Source organism: Artemia franciscana, unplaced genomic scaffold, assembly GCF_032884065.1.
Source record: "Artemia franciscana unplaced genomic scaffold, ASM3288406v1 PGA_scaffold_73, whole genome shotgun sequence".
NCBI classification, from domain to species: Eukaryota; Metazoa; Arthropoda; class Branchiopoda; order Anostraca; family Artemiidae; genus Artemia; species Artemia franciscana.
The window spans coordinates 297771-318826 of NW_027062708.1; the positions used below are offsets into that span (position 1 = coordinate 297771).

Genomic DNA, 21056 nt, shown 5'->3' on the forward strand with positions numbered 1-21056 from the left:
CTTAAATACCTTTAAAGACGTCATCGTCATAACAAACATGACGACAACTAACTTCATGACGACATGACATGATGACATGGCGTCACTCGATAGACACACAGACAACTTATTTTATATATATATACTAGCTGTTGGGGTGGCGCCTCGCGCCACCCCAACACCTAGTTGGTCGGGGTGCTTCGCGCCCCCACCAAGACCCCCGCGCGCGCAAGTCGTTACGCGCCATATTGTTTACGCGCCATTGTAGTTGTGTCCCTGTGTCCCACCTATGAATATAGAGATGGTGATTGCTAATCGAACATTCTCTGTGCCCCCCGGCGTCCCCGTTGTTGTTGTTTCCCTGTGTCCCGGTCGTTATTTGTATCCCGGTGTCCCAGTCTGTAATTACTCTTTGAGAGTCTCGGTCGTCATTTATATTCCCTGTGTCCCGGTGTCCCGGTCGTCATTTTTGTCCCGGTCTTCATTTGTGTTCCGGTGTCCCGGTCTTCATTTGTGTTCCGGTGTCCCGGTCTGTAATTTCTCTTTGAATGTCCTGTAAATACGTTCTGAGACCATACTGGCTATGCATGACGTATGAAAACAAAGAAAGGGAATAAAAAATGAAAAGAGAAAAAACAAACAGGTGAAAAAACGAGGATTTTATCAGCCAGTAGCTAAATATGAAAAACAAGCAAATATTTCGACAAGGACCTCCGCCAACTCGTCCTCAGTGCTCAAAGAAAACAAAGAAAAAAAAACAACAGCAAAATCTAACCTTTATAAGTGAACTACAAGAGAGGAAGACAGAGAAGACATCGTGTAGTTCACTTATAAAGGTTAGATTTTGCTGTTTTACTAATGTAAAACATTTGCTGTTTTACTAATGTTTTACTAATTTGCTGTTTTAGAATGTAAAAACTGGAAATTGCATAAATATTTACAAATATTTTGACAATAGATTAAAGTAATTCGAAAAAAGAAAAATGGTAAAAAACTAAAAAAAAAACTAAAAAGAAAAAACTAAAAAAAATAATAAAAATTAAAAAAGAAAAAAAAGAAAAAAACCTAAAAAGAAAAAACATAAAAAAATAAAAAAGATTAAAAACTAAAAAGAAAAAAACTAAAAAAAGCTAAAAAACTAAAAAAAAGAAACAACTAAAAAAAACTGGGAATTGCACAAATACTTCAATATATTTTGACAATAGATTAAAGTAATTCGAAAACCTTAAAACAGATACCCCAAATTTTGAGGTTTAATATAAATTATTGGAGCTTTAGCATGCTTGGAACGTAAAGATTTTTCCAAGTGTCAATGTTAGAATGAACATTGACAAATTGAAGAAAACAAATCAACTAAAAGAAGAAACTAAAAAAAGGAAAAAACTAAAAAAGAAAAAAAAACTAAAGAAGAAACTGTATCTATATATATAAAAATAAGTTGTATATATGCATGTTTGTTTGTTTGTGGGTTTGCATTTGACGTCATTATAAGTATACTAGCTGTTGGGGTGGCGCTTCGCGCCACCCCAACACCTAGTTGGTGGAGGCGCGAATTATTTCACACTAATACAAAAGAAGAAAAAAAACTAAAAAAGGTAAAAACTACAAAAAAAAACTAAAAAGAAAAAAAACTAAAAAAGCTAAAAAACTAAAAAAAACTAAAAAAAGGTAAAAAACTAAAAACTAAAAAAAAACTGAAAAAACTAAAAAAAGGCAAAAACTAAAAAAAAACTAAAAACTAATAAAAAAACTAAAAAGCTAAAAAACTAAAAAAACTAAAAAAAGGTAAAAAACAAAAAAAAACTAAAAACTAAAAAAGAAAAAACTAAAAAAAGGAAAAAACTGAAAAATAAGAGAAAAAGAAAACTAAAAAAATATTAATAAATATAAAAAATATAAATATAAATATAATATAAATTAGCAATCAACAAAGCACCGAGACACAAATGACGACCGGGACACAGGGAGTATAAATGACGACCAGGACATAAGTAAAAAAAAAAAAACTAAAAAAACTAAAAAAATGGTAAAAACTACAAAAAAACTAAAAACTAATAAAAAAACTAAAAAATCTAAAAATCTAAATAAACTAAAAAAGAAAAAAAAGAAAAAAGGAAAAAAATAAAGGAGAAAAACAAAACTAAAAAACGAATGTATATACAGACCGGGACACCGGGATACAAATGAAGACCGGGACACAGGGAATATAAATGACGACCGGGACACAGGGACACAACTACAATGGGGACGCCGGGGGGCACAGGGGGATATAAATGACGACCGGGACACCGGGAGACAAGGAATATAAATGACGCCCGGGACACTCAAAGAGAAATCACAGACTGGAACACCGGGACACAAATGACGACCGGGACACAGGGAATATAAATGACGACCGGGACACAGGGACATAACTACAAAGGGGACGCCGGGGTGCACAGGCGGATATATAAATGACGATGGCGACTCAGGGAATGGTCGATTAGCAATCACCATCAACAAAGCTCAAGGGCAATCATTAGAATCATGAGGTATAGATCTGAATACGGATTGTTTTCCCATGGACCATTATATGTTGCATGTTCAAGAGTCGGTAAACCTGACAATCTATTTATATGCACAGACAATGGGACAGCAAAGAATGTTGTATATTCGCAAGTTTTACGTAGTTAAAAACATATATATATATATATATATATATATATATATATATATATATATATATATATATATATATATATATATATATATATATATATATATATATATATATATATATATATATATATATATATATATATATATATATATATATATATTCACAGGTGGGACATAGGGACACAACTACAATGGCGCGTAACTAATATGGCGCGTAACGACTTACGCGCGCGGGGGGGCTTGGGGGGGCGCGAAGCGCCCCCACCAACTAGGTGTTGGGGTGGCGCGAAGCGCCACCCCAACAGCTAGTATATATATAAAAATAAGTTGTCTGTGTGTGGATCTGTGTGTGGATCAGGTGACGTCATGTTTGTCCGCATATGACGTCTGAATTATTTCACACTAATACAAAAGAAGAAAAAAACTAAAAAAGGTAAAAACTACAAATAAAACTAAAAAGAAAAAAAAAACTAAAAAAGCTAAAAAACTAAAAAAAACTAAAAAAAGGTAAAAATCTAATAACTAAAAAAAAACTGAAAAAAAATAAAAAAAGGCAAAAACTACAAAAAAAAATAAAAACTAATAAAAAAACTAAAAAAGCTAAAAAACTAAAAAAACTAAAAAAAACTAAAAAAAAGGTAAAAAACTAAAAAAAACTAAAAACTAAAAAAGAAAAAAACTAAAAAAAAGGAAAAAACTGAAAAATAAAAGAGAAAAAGAAAACTAAAAAAATATGAATAAATATATAAAAAAATAAGTTGTTTGTGGGTTATGTCTGTCTGTCTGTCTGTCGAGTGACGTCGTGTTTGTCCGCATATGACGTCTGAATTATTTCACACTAATACAAAAGAAGAAAAAAAACTAAAAAAGGTAAAAACTACAAAAAAAACTAAAAAGAAAAAAAACTAAAAAAGCTAAAAAACTAAAAAAAAACTAAAAAAAGGTAAAAAACTGAAAACTAAAAAAAACTGAAAAAACTAAAAAAAGGCAAAAACTAAAAAAAAACTAAAAACTAATAAAAAAACTAAAAAAGCTAAAAAACTAAAAAAACTAAAAAAAACTAAAAAAAGGTAAAAAACAAAAAAACTAAAAACTAAAAAAGAAAAAACTAAAAAAAAGGAAAAAACTGAAAAATAAGAGAAAAAGAAAACTAAAAAAATATTAATAAATATAAAAAATATAAATATAAATATAATATAAATTAGCAATCAACAAAGCACCGAGACACAAATGACGACCAGGACACAGGGAGTATAAATGACGACCAGGACATAAGTAAAAAAAAAAAACTAAAAAAACTAAAAAAATGGTAAAAACTACAAAAAAACTAAAAACTAATAAAAAAACTAAAAAATCTAAAAATCTAAATAAACTAAAAAAGAAAAAAAAGAAAAAAGGAAAAAAATAAAGGAGAAAAACAAAACTAAAAAACGAATGTATATACAGACCGGGACACCGGGATACAAATGACGACCGGGACACAGGGACACAACTACAATGGGGACGCCGGGGGACACAGGGGGATATAAATGACGACCGGGACACCGGGACACAAGGAATATAAATGACGCCCGGGACACTCAAAGAGAAATCACAGACTGGAACACCGGGACACAAATGACGACCGGGACACAGGGAATATAAATGACGACCGGGACACAAGGACCTAACTACAAAGGGGACGCCGGGGTGCACAGGGGGATATATAAATGACGATGGCGACTCAGGGAATGGTCGATTAGCAATCACCATCAACAAAGCTCAAGAGCAATCATTAGAGTCATGAGGTATAGATCTGAATACGGATTGTTTTCCCATGGACCATTATATGTTGCATGTTCAAGAGTCGGTAAACCTGACAATCTATTTATATGCACAGACAATGGGACAGCAAAGAATGTTGTATATTCGCAAGTTTTACGTAGTTAAAAACATATATATATATATATATATATATATATATATATATATATATATATATATATATATATATATATATATATCTATATATATAAAAATAAGTTGTCTGTGGATGGATGGATGGATGGATGTGTCAGGTGACGTCACCTGAAAAAACTGGATCAGGTGACGTCAAAACTGAAAAAACTAAAAAAAGGCAAAAACTACAAAAAAAACTAAAAACTAATAAAAAAAATAAAAAAGCTAAAAAACTAAAAAAACTATAAAGGTAAAAACCAATAAAAAACTAAAAAAAAAACTGAAAAAACTAAAAAAAGGCAAAAACTACAAAAAAAACTAAAAACTAATAAAAAAAGTAAAAAAGCTAAAAAACTAAAAAAACTAAAAAAAGGTAAAAAACTAAAAAAAAATAAAAAATAAAAAAAACTAAAAAAAAGGAAAAAACTGAAAAATAAGCTAAAATAAAGGTAAAAACCAATAAAAAACTAAAAAAAAAAGGAAAAAAACTAATAAATGACGACACTCAAAGAGAAAAAAAAGGCAAAAACTACAAAAAAAACTAAAAACTAATAAAAAAAATAAAAAAGCTAAAAAACTAAAAAAACTAAAAAAAGGCAAAAACTACAAAAAAAACTAAAAACTAAAAAAAAGGCAAAAACTACAAAAAAACTAAAAACTAATAAAAAAAATAAAAAAGCTAAAAAACTAAAAAAAACTAAAAAAACTAAAAAAAGGTAAAAAACTAAAAAAACTAAAAACTAAAAAAAACTAAAAAAGGTAAAAACTAAAAGAACTAAAAAAGAAAAAAATAAATGACGACACTCAAAGAGAAAGCGACCAGGACAAAAGGAATGTTCGATTAGCAATCAACAAAGCACCGGGACACAGGGAGTATAAATGACGACCCGGGGGAAACAGGGGGATATAAATGACGACCGGGACAAAAAAACTAAAAAGAAAAAAAAACTAAAAACTAATAAAAAAACTAAAAAATCTAAAAATCTAAATAAGCTAAAAAAGAAAAAAAAAGGAAAAAAATAAAGGAGAAAAACAAAACTAAAAAACGAATGTATATACAGACCGGGACACCGGGATACAAATGACGACCGGGACCCGGGACACAGGGAATATAAATGACGACCGGGACACAGGGACACAACTCCGGTACACCGGGATACAAATGACGACCGGGACACAGGGAATATAAATGACGACCGGGACACAGGGACACAACTACAACGGGGACACCGGGGGAAACAGGGGGATATAAATGACGACCGGGACAAAAAAACTAAAAAGAAAAAAAAACGGGAATGGTCGATTAGCAATCACCATCAACAAAGCTCAAGGGCAATCATTAGAATCATGAGGTATAGATCTGAATACAGATTGTTTTCCCATGGACCATTATATGTTGCATGTTCAAGAGTCGGTAAACCTGACAATCTATTTATATGCAAAGACAATGGGACAGCAAAGAATGTTGTATATTCGCAAGTTTTACGTAGTTAAAACCATATATATATATCTATCTATATTCACAGGTGGGACATAGGGACACAACTACAATGGCGCGTAACTATTATGGCGCGTAACGACTTACGCGCGTGGGGGGGCTTGGGGGGGGCGCGAAGCGCCCCCACCAACTAGGTGTTGGGGTGGCGCGAAGCGTCACCCCAACAGCTAGTATATATATATATATATATATATATATATCTGTATTCACAGGTGGGACATAGGGACACAACTACAATGGCGCGTAACTAATATGGCGCGTAACGACTTACGCGCGCGGGGGGGGCTGGGGGGGCGCGAAGCGCCCCCACCAACTAGGTGTTGGGGTGGCGCTTCGCGCCACCCCAACAGCTAGTATATATATATATATATGTTTTTAACTACGTAAAACTTGCGAATATACAACATTCTTTGCTGTCCCATTGTCTGTGCATATAAATAGATTGTCAGGTTTACCGACTCTTGAACATGCAACATATAATGGTCCATGGGAAAACAATCCGTATTCAGATCTATACCTCATGATTCTAATGATTGCCCTTGAGCTTTGTTGATGGTGATTGCTCATCGACCATTCCCTGAGTCGCCATCGTCATTTATATATCCCCCTGTGCACCCCGGCGTCCCCTTTGTAGTTATGTCCCTGTGTCCCGGTCGTCATTTATATTCCCTGTGTCCCGGTCGTCATTTGTGTCCCGGTGTTCCAGTCTGTGATTTCTCTTTGAGTGTCCCAGGCGTCATTTATATTCCTTGTGTCCCGGTGTCCCGGTCGTCATTTATATCCCCCTGTGCCCCCCGGCGTCCCCATTGTAGTTGTGTCCCTGTGTCCCGGTCGTCATTTATATTCCCTGTGTCCCGGTCGTCATTTGTATCCCGGTGTCCCGGTCTGTATATACATTCGTTTTTTAGTTTAGTTTTTCTCCTTTATTTTTTTCCTTTTTTCGTTTTTTTCTTTTTTAGTTTATTTAGATTTTTAGATTTTTTAGTTTTTTTATTAGTTTTTAGTTTTTTTGTAGTTTTTACCATTTTTTTTTTTTTTTTAGTTTTTTTTTTACTTATGTCCTGGTCGTCATTTATACTCCCTGTGTCCCGGTCGTCATTTGTGTCTCGGTGCTTTGTTGATGGCTAATTTATATTATATTTATATTTATATTTTTTATATTTATTAATATTTTTTTAGTTTTCTTTTTCTCTTATTTTTCAGTTTTTTCCTTTTTTTTAGTTTTTTCTTTTTTAGTTTTTAGTTTTTTGTTGTTTTTTATCTTTTTTTAGTTTTTTTAGTTTTTTTGGTTTTTTAGCTTTTTTAGTTTTTTTATTAGTTTTTAGTTTTTTTTTTAGTTTTTGCCTTTTTTTAATTTTTTCAGTTTTTAGTTTTTTACCTTTTTTTAGTTTTTTTTAGTTTTTTAGCTTTTTTAGTTTTTTTTTCTTTTTAGTTTTTTTTTCTTTTTAGTTTTTTTTGTAGTTTTTACCTTTTTTAGATTTTTTTCTTCTTTTGTATTAGTGTGAAATAATTCAGACGTCATATGCGGACAAACACGACGTCACTCGACAGACAGACAGACAGACATAACCCACAAACAACTTATTTTTATATATATTTATTCATATTTTTTTAGTTTTCTTTTTCTCTTTTATTTTTCAGTTTTTTCCTTTTTTTTAGTTTTTTTCTTTTTTAGTTTTTAGTTTTTTTTTAGTTTTTTACCTTTTTTTTATTTTTTTTTAGTTTTTTTAGTTTTTTAGCTTTTTTAGTTTTTTTATTAGTTTTTATTTTTTTTGTAGTTTTTGCCTTTTTTTTATTTTTTTCAGTTTTTTTTTAGTTGTTAGATTTTTACCTTTTTTTAGTTTTTTTTAGTTTTTTAGCTTTTTTAGTTTTTTTTTCTTTTTAGTTTTTTTTGTAGTTTTTACCTTTTTTAGTTTTTTTCTTCTTTTGTATTAGTGTGAAATAATTCAGACGTCATATGCGAACAAACATGACGTCACCTGATCCACAGATCCACACACAGACAACTTATTTTTATATATATAGATATATATATATATATACATATATATATTACCATGGGTATTCTATGGTAGGCACAACACTTGACTGGGTAAGAATTTAAAGTGCCGAAACCCTATAGGCAAGTGTATTCTCCTGATGAGCCCTTGTGTTGGGTTATTGCCTCTGAATTATTTGTCTTTATTGTTTTTATTGTTTGGTAAATGACGACTTATACTTATTGACGACATGACTGCCTGTCCATGGATTATTCTTTATGGTTGATTGTGTATGGCTATGCTGTTTGACCTATGTGATTGTATGGATGAGTAGGGTTAAGGCCTCATTCAAGTGCTGGTCTATATTAATCATTAATTTAGGAAAACAGCCTTCCTTTTCTCCTTCTGTCTCCTTTTTTTTAATATGTTTGTGCTGTTGCATTGGTGATTTCTCTTTTCGTTATTCAATTGATGCACCAATTGAGCCAGTCAAGTTTAAAAAAATGACAATCTTTTCTTATTATGGTTTCAATGAACGAATGCATGCCCTATGGAGAGATGATCTTTAATTTTTGAGTACCTCAAACATCAAAACATCAAACATAAAAGTAAATGACTAATCGAAGTACCATCACAAAATTAGAAAACAAAAGACTGTTCAAGTAAAGAAATGCTGACAAAGCCACCTCAGAAAAGGCAAATAGATAGAAAACAATAAAAAATAACGTAAAATATGCCTAAGCTTCTTCACCAAAACTCAATAAAAAAAACTACAAAATATCCACTATTTCAAATTATTCTAATTACATTCAAATGACTCAGTTGTAATTTTGTCCCTTAATTTTTATTAATTAGAGAACAAAGGTTTTTAATGTCTAATTGATAATTTTAATCTTTCATAATTAGGTGAAGATAGTCAATATACTCCAGCATGCCTAAGAACCAAATAAGGAGGCTGAATAATGATAAATCATTCGTACAATAAAAATTTTCAAGAGTTCTCAAGGGGTTTATTTTCAAGTACTTGAAGAGTTTTCATATGCACCAAAAAAATTATATATTTAATATATTATAAATTGTTTTTATTGTAATCAGTAAACAGACAGTCGTAAACCAAAAAAAAAAAAAATAAAGAGAAGAACAAGGTTTTAGATACAAAGCAGTTTGTAGCTGCTTGAGTAGGGGGAGTATATTGTTTTTGAGATGGGATACATCTATAATTGAAAGAGTCTTATCATAAGCCGTATTTAATAGACAAAACTGGGTCAGTCGACAAATTTAGTTAATTTAGGTTAAAACTAGGGATTTTTTACAGTTCATTTGGGAACACCTACACCCAGAGACCCGCTGCACATACACCTGAAAAGAAGTCCGATTAAACGTTCTCAAAATGTCTAACCTCCTATTAAACACACACGGATATAGATTTTTTAGCCACGACCCCCCCCCCTCCTTTTCAATCTAAAATTGCAAATCATTGATGCAACACAATTCAGTATTTCTCATGGAATTCATTTATGCTCTTTTTTTAGTGTTTTTCCGGAACTGTCGAGCCCTCCCTCGTAATAAATTCCGGCATACCTGCATCCAAAATTAAACTAAGTTTTTGAAAAAACCCCTATTCATACGACTGCTGATTTTTCAGATGAATACCTTATTGCGCTTAAATCAATGGGATTTTTTCAAGATCCTTGCTCATACTACTTAAACCACTCTGAAGAGGAAGAAGAAGATTTAGCAATGCGTCCTTCGCACTATGTTCAAAAAGAACATGCTTCGATTCGCATACACAATTTGGCAATTTCATGTTCGTTAGTTTGTACAATTGTGCTATGCAGTGCTGCCATATTAGGTGCTTTTGGCGTAACGAAAAGACAATTGAGTGCAGTCCTTATTACTGGTGTTATGTATATGCTTGCAGGTAAGTCAAATTTATTAACAAATGTCATTAGAAACAATGGTTATATGCAGTAGTGTCACTTTAGGTAACAACTTAATGTAGCGTCAAGCCACATCGGGCTTCTCTTCCATTTCAATATATTCAAAGCTTCACTCTTTACTCCCTTCCCTGAAGTTCCAACTTTCCCACGCAATTCGGGTACGATCTGCTTTTCATTTGCCCATCTAATGAATGGGCACACACAGGCTGCATGAGCCCAACAAAGCGAGCACGCTTCTTCTCCACTCCAATCTATTGAACGATTTATTTTGTAGCACTTTCCATGAGGTTTGAATCAAACAGTTCGTGGTAACAAACTGTAGTAAGGAGCGACCGGGCTCAGTAGTAACCGAGATTCTAAGAAATGGAATATTAATACCAATAGTTACATCAAAAGAATTGCATTTTAATGCTGATTTCAAATAGATAATATTCATCAAGATTAGTCTTACCCATCAAAAGTTACGAGCCTGAGAAAATTTGCTTCATTTTGTAAAATAGGGGGAAACACCCCCAAAAGTCATACAGTAATCACACCATCAAAAATCACACCATCAGATTCAGCGTATAAGAAACCCCTAATGTAGAAGTTTCAAGTTCCTATCCACAAAAATGTGGAATTTCGCATTTTTTGCCAGAACACTGATCACGGATGCGTGTTTATTTGTTGTTTTTTTTTGTTTGTTTTTTTCCAGGGATGATCGTAACGACTCAGTGGTCCTGGAATGTCGCGAGAGGGCTCATTCTAATGTAAATTAAAAGTTCTAGTGCCCTTTTTAAGTGACCCAAAAAATTGGAGGGCACCTAGGCCCCCTCCTCGCTCATTTTTCCCCAAAGTCACCGGATCAAAATTCTGATAGCCATTATACTCACCATAGTCGAAAAACCTAATAACTATGTCTTTGGGGACGACTTAATCCCCCACAGTCCCCGTGGGAGAGGCTGTAAGTTACAGTCTTTGACCTGTGGTTACATATAGTAATAGTTATTGGGAAGTGTACAGACATTTTCGGGGGGATTTTTTTGGTTTGGGGAGGGGTAGAAGTTAAGGGGGGTAACGTAGGAGGATCTTTCCGTGGAGGAATTTGGGGAAGAGAATTTCAATGAAGGGGGCGTAGGATTTTCTAGCATTATTTAAAAAAAAACAATGAAAAAATAAATGTGAAGAATTTTTTCAACTGAAAGTAAAGAGCAGCATTAAAACTTAAAACGAACAGAAATTATTCAGCATATGAGGGGTTTACCTCCTCGTAATACCTCGCTCTTTACGCTAAAGTATTTTTAGTAATTTCAAGTATTTATTCTACGGCCTTTGTGATTCAGGGGTCATTCTTAAGGAATTGGGGCAAAATTTAAGCTTTAGTTTAAAGAGCGAGGTATTGAAAGGGGGTGAACCCCCTCATATACGCAATAAAAACATACGAATATAGAAGTTCGTTACGTAAGTTAATTCGTAAGTTAAGTGTATTTTTTACTAATGAAAACGCTCGTAAAAAAATCAAAAGTTCTAGTTGCCTTTTTAAGTAATCAAACATTAGAGGGCATCTAGGACTCCTCCCTATTTCCATTTTTTCTCAAAATCTTCCAATTAAAACTATGAGAAAGCCATTTAGCCAAAAAAAATTAATATACAATTTAGTTTTAATTATTTATGTGCGGAAAGCCAAGATCAAAACATGAATTAATTGAAAAACCGTCTAGAAATTAAATAAAAAACAAATTGTTACTATAAAAAAACAGTTTTTTACTCTTTTAAAAAGTAGAGTTAAGAGAAAGAGTCAAACTTTAGCGTAAAGAGCGGGGCGTTGAGGAGGAAAAACCCCTTTCATATACGGAGTAATTTCTGTTCGTTTTAAGTTTTAATGTCGCTCCTTACATTCAGTTAAAAAAAACTTGTTTTTTTTTATTTTATTTCCTTTAGATCATCAAATTTCACATAGGTGCCGAAAATCACAATTTCTGTTGTAAATACTGCCTCACCATTTACATTACGTTCCATTTATAAATAAAAAAAAATTGATAAAAATAACAATAAAACTAAAACAATAAAAATAATAAACAGATTTTTAACTAAGTGTATTTAATGATTATTTAAAATTTTTTGAAACATTAATACTAATTTGAGAAAGTAACACACTTCCGTCAAACTGGTAAATAAACACTTTCCATTGATTTTTTTCAAACACATTAAAATACCTTTGGTCTGTTCTTATTTCAATTATTTGACCTGTATTTACTTATATTATACGTAATATGTTTGAATAAGAATACTATTCTATTTCGTTGGAATCTCCTAATAGAAGATAATATTCAACTATTAGGACTTACATGCTATTTTTTTCTTAATGTGCGTTGTTTACAATCTTTTATTTGTGTCAGGGATGTGCATGGAAAGAGGGACACCACACGTACCCTCTCCTTAGAATTATAAATTTATATGAGCTTCTGGGCACTTCTAACTAGAATTATCATATTTTTTTTATCATTAACCCCCCAACAAAAAAAACCCTGCATGTACGTGCCTGATTTGTCCATTATTTGCCAGATGTTAGAGTTGCTTAGAACTTTTAAAAAACAACAAGTATGGTTTTTGAGATGTAAGCTCTCATATTTATTTCTTTTGCATATTACTCTTTTTTCCATTTCTTTATATTATTTTCGTATTTGTTATAGCTGTTTAATCTAGTTATTCTAATTGTTTTAGTCTACTCGCAAGAGTATTACACTTTCTATAGAGAACTTTCTGGTATTTCCTGGTTGCTGCCTCTAAAGCCGTGTTGAGGTTGCGTCCATTCAAAGTTCTCACTAAGTATTGTAGTCTTTCATAGCATGTTGCTGTAAAAAACTGGTGTCGTTGTCTGTAAGATATATAAGCATATCTACACTATCTATTGATTTTTCTATACTTACTACTTTTTAATCTTTCACAAATAACAGACAATACCTGCTCAGCATTTTCCTTTGAAATGTGTGTCTTCCAGTTATTTCCTGCATCGTAGTTGTTATCTCAGGCAAGTCATTGTTATCTGAATTTTTTCGAATAGTAAGTCATGTATTTTTCCAGGAGTATTTCCAATTTTATTCATTTAAGAACTTTGTCCATATTATTTTTTTGAATTGCTTTTACTTTGACAATGTATTTTTTAATATTTTTTCCAAACATTTTTCACCATATTTTTGCAATGTATATACTTCTAACCATAAATTGTCATTACGAGTCTCCTAAATCGAAAGAAAAAAATTATTTTAAAATTTTCAAGAATTTTTCTAGCTGTAATTAAAAAATTCAATTTATTGCTCAGAAAACACAAATACTTTTTATATTGATTTTTTTTTAACAAAACATAGCAAAAGATTATAGAGATCGACAGCTCAGGAGCTAAGTCAAAAATTTTGGCTCCAGGAGATTCGGGTTGAAGCATTGGCCAGCAGCCTAGTAAGAGACGATCACGTCCCATACTAAGAAATACAATAGCCCATAACTTCTAAAAATAGCGCCAGATCGAACACAAAGCCCACTATTAGAACCGCCTTGTGCGAAACTCCTAAATGGGAAACTTAGAGTCTCTTGGCTTAAACAACAAAGAATATATAATGGCTTGAAAAACAAGAAAAGTAGCTTGAACTAAGTTATTCTGCATCAACGGAATCTTTTTTTCATTTTTTCATCCTTAGCTAACTGGGCAATTAGAAATCATAGAGCTGCTTAATGGTTCATTTTAGAGGAAATTGCTACATCTAGTGCCTTTTGTAATAAAAAAAATTAAAATAGAATCAATTGTTACAAAAAACAGCATTTTCATGTACAAGCTAGATGAATGATGTCCAAATCCTAGGTTAAAACAATATATGACGTAATAAGTGATTGAAATATCCGGGTCGCAGCAATAGCTAGCAGCCTAGTAAGAGATGATTACGTCCAATACTAAGAAATGTAATAGCCCATAACTACTGAAAATAGTGCCAAATTAAAACATGAAGTATGCTATTAGAACTGGCTTGTCTGATAATTATATAGGAAATATATAGGAAATTATTTAGAAAACTTACCATCCTTTGGCTTGAATAACGAGGAATGTTATTTGCTTGGAAAAAAAAAAGAAAAGTTGCTTGACTACCATATTCTGCATATACGACATCTTTTCTTTTTCTTTTCTTCCTTAGATAGCTTGGCACTGGAAAATCGTAGAGAGCTGTTCAATAGCTCAATTTAAAGGAAATTAATGTGGTTAAAAACCTATTGTAATTATGAACCTCAGTTTTTAAATTGTAATCAATTTTTACGAAAAATGGTATTTTTCATGTACAAGATTTGTCAATGACATCATAATCGTAAGTTGTAACCAGGTCGTCTCTTATTATTCCAATTAAGAAAGAGCCATAGGCTTTCCCTTGTTTGTAATTTTTATAATAGGAAGAAAAATCGACGCCAGGGTCTACAAATTTTTATATTCAGATATCTTCATTAACCCGGCGTCATGCTAATTTTTATTTCGAAATCATGTTTTTTACTTCAGGAGTTTAGCCTATTACTTTTTTTTTACTTTTGTATAGTCTAGGAAAGAAGCATTATAGGAACTTTTCGTAAGTGTTTAATTTGCTTCAACTGATTTTACATTTTAAAAATGTACAATGACCTCGTGGAGAGGAGGTGGTGCCCGAGGAAAAATTAATTACATCTCCCTTCTACAGACTTAAATATAAGCGAAAAAAGCTGAAGCTACGTTAAAATTTGATTAAAATGGGCAACCCCCAGCCGTGGTGCCCCAAGCCATGCCTCTCCGGAGAGATGTCTTCCCACCCCCTTTAGACAGCTCTGACTTGGTGTAATGGCAACATTTGGGATAATGTTGTCTTTATTTTACTATTATGCTCTTTCCAAGCTACTACTACTTAAATTTTCACCCGAATATTTTTTTTTTCAGCTGTCTTCGGCCTCTTTGCCTTATGTATGATGTACTTTAAAAGACGAACGTCAAAAGACTATATCCTCTACAATGACACTCTGCCGAAGGACTCGCCTTACATAATGGCTAGAATTTTTACGACTGGATATTCTGTGCATTCATGTATGACTGGAGTTATTTTTACTGCAATTGGAGCCATCTTTTGGATAATATTAGCAAAAATAATGAGATACAATTTCCAATATTAATTTATTGTAGATAACACAAAAACAATATCCGAAATTTGGGAATTGGTAAGTTATAGCAGTTAGTTAAGAATCTCAAAATGAAAATATTTGAATTCATATTCGTTCAACTAAATTGAAATATAAGTTACATTCTGATCTTAAAAGAGATAAATAATTAATTGTACTGTTTTACTTAGATGTATATCAAATTTTGTATACATTATCTTCTTTGTAGTTTCATATATTTTGAATTTTGTCTTTGTCATGTTCTTTCCTCTTATTTCCTTCAGTCTCTAATATTTATTATTCGCCTATTAACTGTCTAGTAATTAAGAAATTTCTCTACTTATTTATTACTAAAGTTATTTTTACAGCAATTGGAGCTATTCTTTGGATATCCTTTGCCAAAGTAGCAAAAGCTAATAAAAATACCGAAATTTTTCTATTTTGCTAAAATAGCAAAATAGCTAAGATATTATTGTTTGACCTTTGACAAGAATGTTGACTTTACTACAGTCAATTAAACCATAGTTCTAATGCTAGTTCTGACGAATTGGAAATGAAAACATGAAAAATTTAGAACATGGCCTAATTAAGACTGAGATCCAAAGCAAAATTGTCTTCAAGAGATTTACCACCGTTTTCCGCCGTTATGGTGTTATAATCAAACAGTTCGTGGTAACGAACTGTAGTAAGGAGCGACCCGGCTCAATAGTAACCGAAACTAAAAAATGGAAACTCTAAAAATAGTAACCGAAACTCTTTATGCCAATAGTTACATCAAAAGAATCGTATTTTAATGCTCATTTAAAACATATAAGTTTCATCAAGATTAGTTTTACCCATCAAAAGTTACGAGCCTGAGAAAATTTGCCGCAGTTTAGAAAACAGGGGAAAACACCCCCTAAAAGTCATATAATGTTAACGAAAATCGTACCGTTAGATTCAGCGTATTAGAGAACCTTATATCTACAAAAATGAGGAATTTCACATTTTTTGCCAGAAGACATGGATCATGGATGCGTGTTTATTTGTTATTTTTTTTTCCCAGGGGTGATCGTATCGACTCTGTGGTCCTATAATTTCACAAGAGGGATCATTCTAACGGAAATTAAAAGTTCTAGTTCCCTTTTTAAGTGACCAAAAATTTGGAGGGCACCTAGGCCCCCTCCCACGCTCATTTTTTCCCCAAAGTCACCTGATTAAAATTCTGAGATAGTCATTTTATTCACCATAGTCGAAAACCCTAATATCTATCTTTTTGGGGACGACTTACTCCCCCACAGTCCCCGTGGGAGGGGCTGCAAGTTACAAACTTTGACCTGTGTTTACATATACTAATGGTTATTGGGAAGTGTACACACGTTTTCGGGTTTTTTGGCTTGGGGGGATTTGAGGGAGGCACGTGGAAGATTCTTTCCTTGGAGGAACTTCTCATGGGGGAAGAGACTTTCAATAAAGGGGGGGGGGGCAGGATTTTCCAGCATTATTTAAAGAAACAATGAAAAAATGTGAAAAGTTTTTTTTCTACTGTAAGTGAGGAGCAGCATTAAAAATTATTGCGCATATGAGGAGTTTACCTCCTCGTAATAGCTCACTCTTTATGCTAAAGTATTTTTAGTAATTTCAAATATTTATTCTACTGCCTTTTTGATTCAGGGGTCATTCTTAAGGAATTGGGACAAAATTTAAGGTTTAGTGTAAAGAGCGTGGTATCGACGAGGGGTGAACCCCCTCATATACTCAATAAAAACATACGAATCTAGAAGTTCGTTACGTAATTTAATTCGTAAGTTAGGTATATTTTTTACTAATGAAAACGTTCGCAAAAATTTAAAAGTTCTAGTTGCCTTTTTAAGTAATAAAAAATTGGAGGGCAACTAGGCCTCCTCTCTCACTCCTTTTTTCTCAAAATCTTCTGATTAAAACTATGAGAAAGCCATTTAGCCAAAAAAAAGTTACTATGCAAATTTCGTTTTAATTGTTTATGTGTGGAGAGCCAAGATCAAAACATAAACTAAATCAAAAACGTCCAGAAATTAAATAAGAACAAGTTTTTTTTAATGAAAGTAAGGAGCGACATTAAACTTAAAACGAACAGAAATTACTCCGTATATGAAAGGGGCTTTTCCTCCTCAACGCCCCGCTCTTTCCGCTAAAGTTTTTTACTGTTTTAAAAAGTAGAGTTAAGAGAAAAAGTCAAACTTTAGCGTAAAGAGCGAGGCGTTGAGGAGAAAAAGCCCCTTTCATATACGGAGTAATTTCTGTTCGTTTTAAGTTTTAATTTCGCTCCTTACTTTCATTCAAAAAAATTGTTTATAATTTAATTTTTATACCAAAGCCAAAAACTGTCCAATTCATTGATCCTTTTATGTCCAATTTTATTTCCCTATGTAAAAAAAGAAATTCAAATCCCAAATAAACCTGACAGCGTCCGTAAGTGACTACATAATGACTCTATTAACGGCAGGAACTGCGCAAAATCAACTAGAACTCGCCGCTAAAACGGCCAGAGTAACTCTGACCACGGGTAGGGATTTTTAAGATGTTTAAAGTTAAAATACCAAAACCCAGGTTTATTCAAATCCTAAAGGGCTAATTACCCCCTCCCACTACTCCCTCCCTCCTATCTCATGCCCCTGGCTATGCCTACAGACAACTAAAGTCCAAGGTCCAATTAGAATCAATCAAATATTATTATCAACACTGAGCAATAGATTGTAAAAAGTAGAGTTAAGAGAAAGAGTCAAACTTTAGCGTAAAGAGCGAGGCGTTGAGGAGAAAAAGCCCCTTTCATATATGGAGTAATTTCTGTTCGTTTTAAGTTTTAATGTTGCTCCTTACTTTCATTTAAAAAAACTTGTTTTTAATTTAATTTCATACCAAAGCCAAAAACTGTCCAATTCATATATCCTTTTATGTCCAATTTTATTTCCCTATGTAAAAAGAAATTCAAATCCCAAAATAAACCTGACAGCATCCGTAAGTGACTACATAATGACTCTATTAACGGCAGGCGCTGCGCAAAATCAACTAGAACTCGCCGCTAAAACGGTCAGAGTAACTCTGACCACGGGTAGGGATTTTTAAGATGTTTAAAGTTAAAATACCAAAACCCAGGTTTATTCAAATCCTAAATGGCTAATTACCCCCTCCCACTACTCCCTCCCTCCTATCTCATGCCCCTGGCTATGCCTACAGACAACTAAAGTCCAAGGTCCAATTAGAATCAATCAAATATTATTATCAATACTGAGCAATAGATTGTGTTAAAAAAGAATTCTGCAATTGGGAATCTGTAGATTTTGATATTTTTTCTCGTTTTTTATTCTACGGTTCATTGTATTTACAATTTTTCATTAATTGCTAGCCGACCTTGCCCTGGAGGCTTTGGAAAAGGTAGCTGGAAACAAATGTATATAGACTCAAATAAGATACAAAAAAGAATTTCAATCGAGACATGGAATGTAAAAGCAGCTTAAATCAAGGAATTTAAATTATAAAATCAAGAAATTTTGGAGACCTGACGTAATTGACAGAAAACTATAATTATATTTCTTCTCTTTTTTTCTTTCTTGTTTTGACTTTCTTTTTTTGTTGCTCTTAGTGACCAAAGAAGACTTGCAAATCGGTAGTAATTTTGATCTGTTTTTCATAGAGCTAAAAGTAAGCTCTTTATTGTAGTTGTTTACAAAAGTTTCCAATTTCAGGCAAGAATCTGCTCAATACTCTCTTCTTAGCAAAGTTATGTGTTATGGGTTATCTACCCGTGGTGGCATAGCATTTGTAGGCATCAATATATAATGAGTAGGAGGTAATAGGCTTAAGATTGTCCTTGCAGGATTTGACTCTTGTTGATAGAAGAGCATTGCAAAGCGCGGAAAATCACTTTTTAACTAGGATGGGTACAATATTAAACTAAACCTCTATTGAACTGGAGATTCCAAGAATTTATTACCGGTTAGTTTAAAGCCAGTTTGAGCGTTCCGTGAAAACTTGAAAAATGTGTTAGTCCCCACCCTGTACTTGTTCTGGGACCAATGCTTTTTCTTAAGCCAATAATAATTTCAATGATTAAAATTCATAAAATTGGAAGTTGGGAATGTAACGTAAAAAATTAACGACTCGTATTGACATGTTGACTGATGAATTCAGACGCTTCGAAGTGAACTGAATAGGCGTTTCATCAGTAACGAAACTAGGGTTTTGAGTTGGGTAGGTAACATAAAGAATGTGCCAGCAAAACCGTCAAGATTGCCGACAAATGAAGAAACATAAACTAAATTATAGTCACAAAAGACGTTCAAAGCTCCAAGAGATCTACACGGTGTGCCGACGCCTTGGAACTTTGGGGGTTCCCCTCTCCGCGCTTTTAGCTGCACCCCTGGTTTTAGCTACCCATATCTAAGGGTAGGAAACTCAGGCAGGAAGGATGAGGTATGTAGGCAAGGAATAAAACTCATGATGAATAAGGAAATTTTTAATTTAAGTAAAAAGTGTAAGGGATCAGTCATAGTAGTAAATGTCCCTGTAGAGCCAAGTGATGGCGATCGAAGTAAGCAACAAGAATGTACACAGAGCGGAAATAAGATATTTTATTAGGGGATTTTAATACCCAGCTGGGTAGAAATTGGGACGGTTGCAAACTTTGTGAAGGAAAATAAAACAATAATGGTTAAAGACTGTTGCAGTTTCGTAGGAATAACAATTAAGTTGTAACCAATGCAGTATTTGGTCATATAAGGGGCATTAAGTTAATATTGTATGCACATGATTTAAGACAGCTAGCTTTATCGATTTTTTTTATCAAACAGATCGCGGTAACGAACTATAGTAGAACCCGGCTAAATAGTAATCGAAACTCGAAACGGAATTTTGATACCTATAATTTTATTAGAAGAATCGTATTTTTATGCTGATTTTAAATAAATAAGTTTCATCAAGTTTAGTCTTACCCATCAAAAGGTACGAGTCTGGGAAAATTTGTTTTATTTTAGAAAATAAGGGGAAATACCCCAACAGTCATAGAATCTTAGCACTATCAGATTCAGCATATCAGAGAACCCTACTGTATAAGTTTCAAGCTCCTATATACGAAAATGTGGAATTTGTATTTTTTGCCAGAAGATAGATCAGGGATGCGTGTTTATTTGTTGTTTTGTTGTAGAATTGTTTCCCCAGGGGTGAATGTATCGACCCAGTGGTCCTAGAATGTCGTGAGAGGGCTCATTCTAACAAAATTAAAAGTTCTAGTGTCCTATTTAAGTGACCGAAAAAATTAGAGGGCATCTAGGCCCCCTCTCACGCTAATTTTTTTCCAAAATTCACTGGATCAAAATTTTGAGATAGCCGTTTTGTTCAACATAGTCAAAAAAGAATAACTATCTCTTAGGGGACGACTTAATCCCCGCCATTCCCTGGGGGAGGGGCTACAAGTTACAAACTTTGGCCATTGTTTACACATAGTAATGGTTATTGGGAAGTTTACAGACGTTTTAAGGGGAATTTATCACGTTGGAGGGGGAGGGATCAGGGGAGGGGTTACGAGGAAGAAAAATTCCATGGATGAATTTACCATGAGGGAAGAGAATTTCCATGACGGGGTCACAGGGTTTTCTAGCATTATTTAAAAAAAAACAATGTGAAACTAAATAAATTTGTATTTCAACTGGAAGTAAGGAGCGCCATCAAAACTTCAAAAGAACAATAATTATTACGTATGTAAGGGGGTTCGTCTCCTCCTCAATACATCTCTGTTTACGCTAAAGTAGTTTTAGTAATTTCAACTATTTATTCTACGGCCTTTGTGATTCAGGGGTCATTCTGAAAGAATTGGGACAAAATTCAAGCTTTAGAGTGAAGGGCCAGGTATTAACGAGAGGGCGAACCCTCATATAAACATAATAAAAATATAAAACTGTAGGAGTTCGT

At 33.1% G+C, this 21056-nt stretch overlaps 1 protein-coding gene across 7 annotated transcripts in view; it reads left to right on the forward strand.

Annotated features, from left to right (window-relative positions):
• LOC136042157 (uncharacterized) overlaps positions 1-21056 on the forward strand; it is a 276004-nt gene that overhangs the window by 243978 nt on the left and 10970 nt on the right. For all 7 annotated transcript variants that reach the window (XM_065727077.1, XM_065727078.1, XM_065727076.1 and 4 more), the window contains 2 exons: positions 9698-9973; positions 14917-15191. In XM_065727077.1, the coding sequence (XP_065583149.1) occupies positions 9698-9973; positions 14917-15146 (506 nt within the window). In that variant the 3' untranslated portion in view covers positions 15147-15191. The remainder of the gene's footprint in view (positions 1-9697; positions 9974-14916; positions 15192-21056) is intronic.